This window comes from Nerophis ophidion, linkage group LG11, assembly GCF_033978795.1.
Source record: "Nerophis ophidion isolate RoL-2023_Sa linkage group LG11, RoL_Noph_v1.0, whole genome shotgun sequence".
Classification (NCBI taxonomy): Eukaryota; Metazoa; Chordata; class Actinopteri; order Syngnathiformes; family Syngnathidae; genus Nerophis; species Nerophis ophidion.
Window position 1 is genome coordinate 61,871,561 of NC_084621.1, and position 9,847 is coordinate 61,881,407.

The 9,847-nt window shown below is 38.5% G+C and overlaps 2 protein-coding genes and 1 long non-coding RNA gene across 3 annotated transcripts; 1 reads left to right on the forward strand and 2 right to left on the reverse strand.

Moving 5' to 3' along the window:
* Positions 1-268: 268 nt before the first annotated feature.
* Positions 269-3,680, reverse strand: LOC133561480 (uncharacterized). Its single transcript, XM_061914768.1, has 7 exons — positions 3,346-3,680; positions 3,167-3,252; positions 2,824-2,951; positions 1,958-2,196; positions 1,692-1,839; positions 1,294-1,403; positions 269-1,018 (listed from the first exon to the last, which is right to left on the reverse strand). The coding sequence occupies exons 1-7, from the start codon at positions 3,526-3,528 to the stop codon at positions 707-709; spliced, it is 1,206 nt and encodes a 401-aa protein (XP_061770752.1). The 5' UTR covers positions 3,529-3,680; the 3' UTR covers positions 269-706.
* Positions 3,681-3,836: 156 nt separating this feature from the next.
* LOC133561456 (uncharacterized) lies at positions 3,837-4,798 on the reverse strand. The gene is made up of 3 exons (XR_009808705.1): positions 4,737-4,798; positions 4,540-4,638; positions 3,837-3,991 (listed from the first exon to the last, which is right to left on the reverse strand). It is a non-coding gene; the product is annotated as an uncharacterized LOC133561456 (long non-coding RNA).
* A 116-nt stretch (positions 4,799-4,914) lies between these two features.
* On the forward strand, positions 4,915-9,592 carry LOC133561481 (uncharacterized). The gene is made up of 4 exons (XM_061914769.1): positions 4,915-5,312; positions 5,672-5,773; positions 5,928-6,329; positions 9,464-9,592. The coding sequence occupies exons 1-4, from the start codon at positions 4,989-4,991 to the stop codon at positions 9,590-9,592; spliced, it is 957 nt and encodes a 318-aa protein (XP_061770753.1). The 5' UTR covers positions 4,915-4,988.
* Positions 9,593-9,847: the final 255 nt, after the last annotated feature.

Below are 9,847 nucleotides of genomic sequence, written 5' to 3' on the forward strand. Positions count from 1 at the left end.
CAACAAGATTTCTTGAAATAAGACAGAATTTCTAAGACTGACATGGCTAAAAAGGTCTTAAAATAAGTTTTAATAACTCATTTTTAGTTATATTTTACTTGTATAGTAAGATTTTTCTGTCTCATAATAAGGTTGTGATGCTTGAAAGTGGTATTTTTCTCCTGAAAGCCAGCATGTATTTTGGTACTATTCTTTTCATTTCAAGTGTATTTCACTTATTTTAAGTCTGATATTTGAGAAATTGTTCTAGATTTAAGAATGTCTTGTACTTGAAGTGAGATTAGAAAGAGGCATTTTGAGACAATATATCTTGAAGTTAGCATAACAGACTACAATTAGGGGTTTTTGAGTCATAATTATTAGCAATATTGTTCTCAATTTAAGACATTATCAGCTCAAAATAAGGCAAGTAAATGAGAATTAGTCTCGCATTCAACGTTTATTCGTCAATAAATGTTTGCACTGGCATGCTTTTTGTGGGGGGAGCTCTTTACGGCTCACTGTATGCACAACAGTATATCACAAAAAATATTTTCAAAACACATAAAATATACAAATCACACAAACACTTGCTCAGCCCATAACATTTGCCAAGTGCTTAACATTGAAAAGGTCTCACAAACTTAACATATGACCAACTTGTCCACCATTGTATGTGGATAGCAGCCTCGGGGAAGAAGTGGGTGCTATTTTGCATACCACAAGCCTACTGGCCAATAAAAGCCTTCCACTCAGCCATGCTTTTTTTGTACGATGATGTGAGATCACTCTCATGAATGTTGTCCAGTAGGACCTCTGTTTGTATGAGTGACATCAGAGTTGCGACACACTTTGGGTATGTAAGATGTAGGGTGCAATAGTATGCCATCAGGTATACAGCACCCTCGGTGACCTTGTCCTTGGGAAAGGTAGTTATCGGCACATTTCCTACCGCTAGAAGGCAGTTGGACGAACTAACAATCAGGACCGGGCATGTGAGAGGGCGCTTCCTCAAGTAGGAATTGGGGTCTTCTTTTTCCTAAAACACATAAGACATCCTTCCGTCACGATAATAGTTATACATCTCTGGAACCTTGGCTTTAAGGCAAAGAGGTTGGTTGCAATCAAATAAATAATAAAGGTTACAGCATACAGAAAGCTATATCTTAACTTTTAAACCATACCAAATGCAAAAGAAAAGAAAGAAAAATCATATAAATAGGAAACTCATTTGGAGCAGGCAGAGGATACACCTTCAGTTTTAACTTTTATATAATGCAGTCAAAATGGTCCAGTATATTTTGCACTGCTCACCTCAAGGACATGCACCAGAGCCTGACTTAGATCTCTGACTTTCTTCGGCAGACCAGACATGGAGGGGAACAGTGATGGCAGCACACGCAGAATTTCGACAGCTTGTTGCACTGTTGAAAAAGAGATTCAGTATTTAAATATGAACAAAATGCACAATTATTGAGGAAAATGTCCCCATCTTTGGCTTGCCCCTAACTAAAAAGGATAACATCAACCTAATACTACTATATTAGTGAGACTGTTTACACAGTTCAGGGCAGAATTGAGAATTGAGTTGGGATAGGATTGAGGAGGTTGGAGAAAATAGATTACAAAAAGGACTAGAAATGAGTGCATGAACTTGATAATTAACAAGCCCGAAGCTTCATCCTCACTAAGTAAAAAACATAATTTTTTACCTTTGTCTATTCCCATTGGTGGTTTCAGCATGTTTTTGGACACACCAAAAAACTGCACCTTCTGGCAGAAGTCATGCCATCTTTCCTTTAATTCACTGATGAAGTTGCAGTTTCTCATGTCCAAAATGCGTCGAAGCTCGTCCATCACCTATAAAATATTGTATCAAAACTGACATGAATAAATCGCTCTCGAGGTGGGAATCCAAATCTAACACAGTGAGTGTGTAGTACTGTGTATTGACTATGCACAGTCAATAATGACTTACATGTCCAATGTCCTTAAAACAGGGATAAGCTTCGAGAATCTTTTCAGGTCTGTCCTCCTCACGAATGGTATCCGAGTCAATGAATAATCTTCTGGCTGCAAATTCCAAATCCAGAAGATGAGAAACATCCTGGTAGTTTGGATTTTTTCTTTCAAACAAAGCCTGTAGGGCCTTGTAGTGCTTGGCCAAGGTTGCTTGACTGGCCGCATCTGGACTGGCACTATGAGCAGGCTTGTTAGCTGTAAGGCACAAAGTGATATACTGTCATTAAGATGTTTTCAAATTACAAATGAATATCATCCATTAATATTGTACACCTTGTAAATCTTTTACATTCAGCCCTGATCATTATGTTATAATCATTCATATATCAGTATTTCAACCATTTACAGAATGTATATACAAAATTCCATTATTTATTGGCTAATATAATCAATCACATTGAACTTCATGCAAGTACGGTCTACTATAACAAGTCACCACACACAGTGAAGGGGGAGACATACAGATATACTCACATTCAGGACTGGAGGGAAGACGGGTCACTTCTTCAAGCAGCAATTGGGGGTTTGTCTCTCCTAAAACAAATAACATCATCAAATAACATAACAAATAACATCATGCTGTCAGACTAATTGAATTTAAGAATAGGTTCACTCTTCTGGAACCAAATTCAACAATGAAATGTATTATTTGGATCAAAATATTAAGTAGTGAAGCAGCTGAATGTTACTTATGGAGGGTCATAAAAAGGTTTCCACTAGACTCAGCCTTCATTTTGTTTTGATGCAGAGCATATAAGCCAATACACTGTTGACTGGCACTTGGCACATACTGTATAATTGTCTCAATCCTAAGAGAATCACCTCTTTCTTTATTGCTGGGGTCTGACCTGCTACTACCCTCCGTGGAGAGATCCAGAATCACTGTTGAGTCGTTTGAATCAATTTCATCAGTGTCATCTGGGTGTTCAAGATGATGCCTCTTTGTAGAGCTGCAAAGATTAGCCAATTAGTTGATTACATTTTAACTGTTGTTTTAAAATTAAAGTCAACATGTTCCATAATAAGTTGTAAGACCTGAGGATGTCACTTGAGCTTTGAGAAAAAGTTTAACAATTTCAAGGCATTATTCAGAAATAATCAAATAATTAAGACAAGGACGAGTAGACTCATCCTCAATAGAAGTAATTATTAGTTACAGTCTTACCTCTTTGAATGACTCCCATCTTTTTTGCGTTTTTGGGGAGATCTCACATTTTGCAGTCGTTTGTACAGCTGTGTAAACACAGTGACCTGGACAAGACACAATTAAAACGTTCATCAAATTGCTACATTAAGTGGCCAGGCGGAGTCTCTTTGGTCATCAATTCAATGTGTGTCACATACCCATGTATTCTTCAGGCCTTTATCCTGCAGCATTGGGTAATATTGTACTATTCTTTTTGCCATTGCTGTAATTTCTGGTTTTGATGGGTATCTGTCTGATCCTTCATCCCCTCTTGCCCTCAGAATTGCCATCATACTGGTCATGGTGTTTCGGATGAGTCTGCATCTGAGTTCCTTTGACATATGGCAGGTGCTTTCTAAGCCCGTTTTAGACAACTCGAAGTACTGTTTTCGGACTTGCTCAAGTTCAGTGTCGGTGTGCAACACATATTCCGGGAATGATAACTTCACAACTTTTTCAGGGGTTGTGTACTTTGCAGGCTTTGCTTTTAAAGGAGTCAATGTTTTTGGCATCGGTGAATCATTGATCGAGGAATTTCCAGAGTGTTCTTGGAGAGTTTGCTGCAACATGAAAGATAATGTGGAAGTGGAAAATGCACAATTTAATTGTGTTACGATGAACAGCAATGCAGAAAGTAATTGGTGATTATTTTAAGTCATATGACTAAGAAACTGACATCCTCTGACACATCATGACACAAACTCCACACTGCTTTTCTCCGAAAAAAGTTCTCCGGGCCTGGAAAAAGATCCCGCAAGTCTTCTCGAGACAAGGTGCTCAGCATTTCCTCGCTGATGTTTGCAGCTACATTGGAAAACACATATTAAAATGAATCAGTGCCCCGAAATATGTACATATATAACAATATGTTGAATCTAAAAAAAAAAATCTAATAAATCGGCATAATTTTACGTTATGCTTTTTAATCTTAAGTCGGTCGACTAATCATACTAAAGAATCCTAACTGTGCATTTTACCTTAAAAGCTTGTAGACATATGTTTAAAAGTAATACTTTTTTTTCAACTTTACTATTGATTTACAAAATACAGTAATAGTAACAGTGCAACAAGCAATATGATGAGCTTCACATTAATAACAATTAGATAACAGATAGATGTAACAACAAAATAAATACATTTATAATTAAGAGATAGAGATAAAAAATAATAATGATAATTTTAAAAAAAGAAATTAAAAAAGTAAGATACACCAGGGGACATGGGCAATGAAAATTAAAGTGTATCAAATATATTAAAGTGGGAGCATAGATTTATAGTTTTGATGGCTTTTTTGTTATTAGCAGAGGATATTGACTTGAAATACAACTCCATGTTTAAAAGAAATACATTACCTCTTAAAACTGATGCGGTGACATCATCCAGTCCCTCCATGCTAATGGTTAAGCTAGCTGGTTCGCTTAACTAAGTTTAACTTGCGCACAAGAAGTTCTCTGTAACACAAAATACAGTCATACATAAGAGTTAAAAGGCGACATATATGGCGACGTAAACTCGAATTGACAATACAGGACATAGCGTCGTTACTTACTTGAGGAGACACTCATCCAATTAAGTGTTGCTGGTTCCAACGGTTCAAATTAGTGGACGTCGATACAGCGTAAATGGCGCGCAGGTAAAGTGACGCACATAGCCGTAAATCCATGGTTGACCTCGGTTGACCTGCTGCAAAGTGGTGCCGGCGGGAGTTACCATAGCAACGACTGGATTACGGCCGTCAGAATTGCCGCAGCAGCGCATCCTTAGCTTTCTATCGTCTTTTCGAATCCTCTTTTTGTCCAACATGATTTGGCGTTGTTTCTTGTGTTACATATTTGTGGCGCTGACTCTAAAACAGTTGTTGAGTCACATTAATACCATGCACAGTCGCAGCCCGGACTTTCGCGTAGTGTGTGGGATTGATGGCTGCTCGAGTGAGTACCGGGTGTATAACTCCTTCTACTATCACGTAAAGCGTATGCACGCGCACCATCTTCTCCAAGTTCAAGAAACCGAGGAGGTCGGATCGTCTGGCCAGCGTTTACCAGAGGCACAGGAGAGGACAGCCACAACCAACCGGACTGATGATAATAATCCTGCAGTCGAGGTTGATGGGACACATGGAACAGTAAGTCCGTATTTTTTCATTAGCCAAAGACAGAGCACTCGTGGCTACAAGTGTTTATTTTTGTGCAAATAGTTATTTGCGCTATGATAATAATAAGAATAATAATGAACATCTAATAGTTATTCTGTTTACACATTTTACAGTTGCCAATATTAGAAAAACAATCAAATATTTTGGTAAGATAATTTTGTTTTATATGAATCAGAAATTTGTGATATATTTTTCAGTCACCACGCTTAATTGAAACGTGTATAGAACTAAGGACAAATACAGTTATCAAATTACTGGATATAATTTTTACACATTTTCAAGGTCAACATTTTCCCTTTCATAATATGATTCTTGTTAATCTGTTTCAGCATGAATTGCAAGAACCTGCCCAGGGTTGCATGAAGGCTAACCTTTCTAAACATGCAACTGCATTTCTTCTCCAGGCCAGAGAAACCCAGAGACTGACACAGGTACTGTAATGTATGCATTTGTGTCTTAAAAATGCATGTGCCAGACATTATGTAGGGTTGAGCTCTGCAGGTTTTTTTGTGTGAAGTCTGTAGTGTAGTATTTTTTGTTTGTTTACTTTTTGTTATTTATTTAATGCTTTTTCCACCTCCCTAGAGAGCTGTTAACCAGATGGTGAGTGGAGTCCAGCAATATCAAACAGCATTATTGGAGAACCTGAGTCATCAAATGAAGAGCATCTTTGGGAGTCATTCTGGAGACCTGGATCAACTAAAGAGTCATGCAATGAGCGTATTTGACCAGTTTGTTGACCCTTTTCGCCAGATTGCTACAACACATTTGCAGGACAAGACCATCAAAGAACTGTTACATCCAGTTGAACCAGAAATTGTTACTGCAAAACAAACAGTGTCTTATGTGAAGCGTGGAGATTCCAGAGTTCTTGCCATAAAAAAACATTGTTTTTACTACATACCATTAGTTAAAAGTTTGGAGCAGCTGCTTTCACATCCTAAAATTCTTGAAATGATCAATGAGGGGCCAGAGTCCTGCAAAGATGTTTTTTTTAATGATTTCATTTATGGGGACATTTTTAAGTCACACCCTCTGTTTTTGAAAGTTCCCACAGCATTGCAGTTAATTTTATATACAGATGAAATTGAGCTTTGCAATCCTCTTGGTTCTCGTGCAAACAAAAACAAATTGTTATTGATTTATTACACTTTAGGTAACATCAACGCTAAATACACAGATCAAGACTCGCTGCCATTCGTCTGCTTGCCATGGTAAAATCTAAAGATCTTTCCTGTATTGATAAAATACTTGAGAGGATTAACCATGATTTGATCGAGCTGTATAATGGTGTTCGGGTTGATACTTCAAATGGCGAGAGGACAATTTATGGGACACTTTTGTCTGTGTGCGGAGACACTCTTGCTCAACATGAAGTGGCTGGATTTAAGGAAGGAGTTGGGTTTGCCTACAGTAAATGTAGGCACTGTGAATGCAACTTCGAAGATATGCAAAATAAATTTAATGAAGATTTGTTTGTGAAAAGGACAATGGCAAGACATAACAGGCAATGCAGTGACATTGAAAAAGCAAGTACTGATTTCCTAAGAGAACATCTAAAAACAACATTTGGTATAAACAGGAGAAGTAAATTAACAGAATTTCCCCACTTTGATATCACTAATCAAACACCACAGGACATCATGCATGTTATTCTCGAAGGTGTTGCCCCATATGAAATCAAATGTGTTTTGAAGCATCTTGTACTTTCCGGACATATGGATTTAGACACATTTAATAGTGGAATTATTGGTTTCCCTTACTCTCCTGTAGATATGAGGGACAAGCCTTGTCCCATATCTGTTACTACACTTTCATCAAATGACAATAAACTTAAACAATCAGCGGGGCAAATGCTGGTTCTGTTAAAGATTCTGCCATTTCTCATTGACACAACTGGAGAAAATGCTCACACACAATTGCTACTTAAGTTGTTGGAGATAGTTAAAATTCTGTTTTCACCTATTATTGCACTCGCAACTCTTCCTAGGCTGAAGCTTTTAATTGAGCAGCATTTAAGACATTTCAAACAGCTGTTTCCAGATTTAAATATTATACCTAAACAACATTACCTGCTGCATCTTCCCTCCCAGATTAAAGCACTTGGTCCTACTGTTAGGCATATGTGTATGCGTTTTGAGTCAAAGCATTGCTTTTTCAAGCAGTGGGCTATAAAAAGTAGTTTTAAGAATATTTGTAAATCTCTTGTGAAACACAACCAACTGTATGAATGTAGTCAGAATGTGCATGACAAACATCCTATTTTTTGTAATGACATTGAAATAGACCCAACATCTGAGGTGAAAAATGTTCACTACGTAGAAGGAAAGATCAAACAATTCTTAGGAATAGAGCAAGTTGAACATGTAGTGTGTGCCCAGTGGATTGCTCAATATGGAAATAAGCATACATGTGGAAAATCTTTGGTTATTTCTAATGTTTTCAATAATACCCCAGAGTTTGCAGTTGTGAAAAACATCTTAATTGGAAATGAATCAGTGTTTTGTTTTGAATGTCAACCTCTCTCTACAATTGGTTGGAATGAACAGTATTTATCCTATGAGGTAGAGATTCCTCACCTTGCACAAGCCAATATTTTTTGGAATTCTGAAAACTGTGTGGATTTTACACCATACTATTATGTTAACTTTAATAATGCCATATTCATTCCAGTGAAGTATGATCTCACCGACATCATGGCATGTCACTCTTAATATGCAATCCATCAACTGTTGCCATAATGCATGATGCTGCAATTGTGACGCTTTTGACCTGCAAATTCAATAAAGCTGTGTTGTCTCAATTCAAGTTAGGTCTCTTTCTTGAAACAAGATTATTCATCATACAACCTACATCTTGTGAGCATAAAAACATCATGACATGTTGAAAAAGCTTATTTCATCTAAAATATTTCTCAAAACAAGATCATTTCAAGATCTTCTCACCTAACAAGATATTCAAGATGCACTGTCTTGAAACAAGGTCCTCCATCTTGGTGTAACTCTAGTTATAAGTGATATTGTCTGAAATTAAGTTCATTGACACAATTTGACTAGAAATAAGACAAATATTCTTGGCAAGATTTCGAGTTTTTCCAGTGTATAACTTCAACCAACAAGGTCTCTCGTACATTGGAGGAAACCGGATCAGCATTTGGTCTTCGTGATCATCTAAAGCAGGGGTCTCAAACACGCGGCCCGCCCCTAAATATGAAAATTTAATTTTGGTGCAGCCCGCGAGTTTTATATGAATGGCGCTTTACATCATCATACTTGTATACCCTCGTTTTTTTCGGGATACTCCAAATTTTGAGTGCACCCCGAATTTCAATATTAAGGGGGCACTGTGGAGGCACTGCCTTTAGCGTCCTCTACAATCTGGACAAAGAGCGTGCCAGCCCAACCACTTGTTGTATTTGGCTTTTATAGACGTCGGGAGCGACTGAAAGACATATTTGATCAACAGCCACAGAGGTCACACTGAGGGTGGCCGTATAAACAACTTTAACACTGCTACAAATATGTGAACCCACACGCAAACAAGAATGACAAACACATTTTGGGAGAACATCCTCACAGTAACAAAACATAAACACAACAGAACTAATACGGGGCGGCATAGCTCGGTTGGTAGAGTGGCCGTGCCAGCAACTTGAGGGTTGCAGGTTCGATTCCCGCTTGTGCCATCCTAGTCACTGCCGTTGTGTCCTTGGGCAAGACACTTTACCCACCTGCTCCCAGTGCCACCCACACTGGTTTAAATGTAACTTAGATATTGGGTGTCACTATGTAAAGCGCTTTGAGTCACTTGAGAAAAGCGCTATAGAAATATAATTCACTTCACAATACCCAGAATCCCATGTAGCCCAAACTCTTCCGGGCTACAATATACACCCCCCCGCCCACCTATTGTAGCCCGCAAGAGTCAGGGCTACATGGGATTATGGGTATTTTCTGTTGTTTTTATATTGTGTTACGGTGGGGATGTTCTCCCAAAATGTGTTTGTCAATATTGTGTGGTGTGGGTTTACCGTGTGGCGCATATTTGTAACAGTTATAAAGTTGTTTATACGGCCACCCTCAGTGTGACCTGTATGGCTGTTAATCAAATATGTCTTGCAGTCACTTCCATGGGTCTGCAGTAGCCTCATACAACATGTGACTGGGCCGGCACACTCTTCGGTGGAAAATCGGACGAGACGACAGGTTGGAGAGGATTCTAGTGGTAGTGCCATCACGGCACGCCCTTGATGTTGTTATCCGAGTGAAAACCGGGAGAATTATTGCCCCGGGAGACCGTCGGGAGGGGCATTGATATTCGAGTGTGTGTATACATATATATATATATATATATACACACATATCCGTTGTGTCCTGAGCAACACACTTCACCCTTGCTCCTGATGGGTGCTGGTTAGCGCCTTGCAAGGCAGCTCCCTCCATCAGTGTGTGAATGTGTGTGTGAATGGGTAAATGTGGAAGTAGTGTCAAAGCGCTTTGAGTACC

Excerpts from the sequence above, each read along its gene's own strand:
- LOC133561480 (XM_061914768.1), bottom strand. The coding sequence starts at position 3,528 with ATGTCAAAGGAACTCAGATGCAGACTCATCCGAAACACCATGACCAGT. Across the intron at positions 2,197-2,823 it reads CCCCAGCAATAAAGAAAGAG|CTAACAAGCCTGCTCATAGT; the intron begins GTGATTCTCTTA and ends TGTGCCTTACAG. Across the intron at positions 1,404-1,691 it reads ACCAATGGGAATAGACAAAG|TGCAACAAGCTGTCGAAATT; the intron begins GTAAAAAATTAT and ends CTTTTTCAACAG.
- LOC133561481 (XM_061914769.1), top strand. The coding sequence starts at position 4,989 with ATGATTTGGCGTTGTTTCTTGTGTTACATATTTGTGGCGCTGACTCTA. Across the intron at positions 5,313-5,671 it reads TTGATGGGACACATGGAACA|CATGAATTGCAAGAACCTGC; the intron begins GTAAGTCCGTAT and ends AATCTGTTTCAG. Across the intron at positions 5,774-5,927 it reads AAACCCAGAGACTGACACAG|AGAGCTGTTAACCAGATGGT; the intron begins GTACTGTAATGT and ends CCACCTCCCTAG.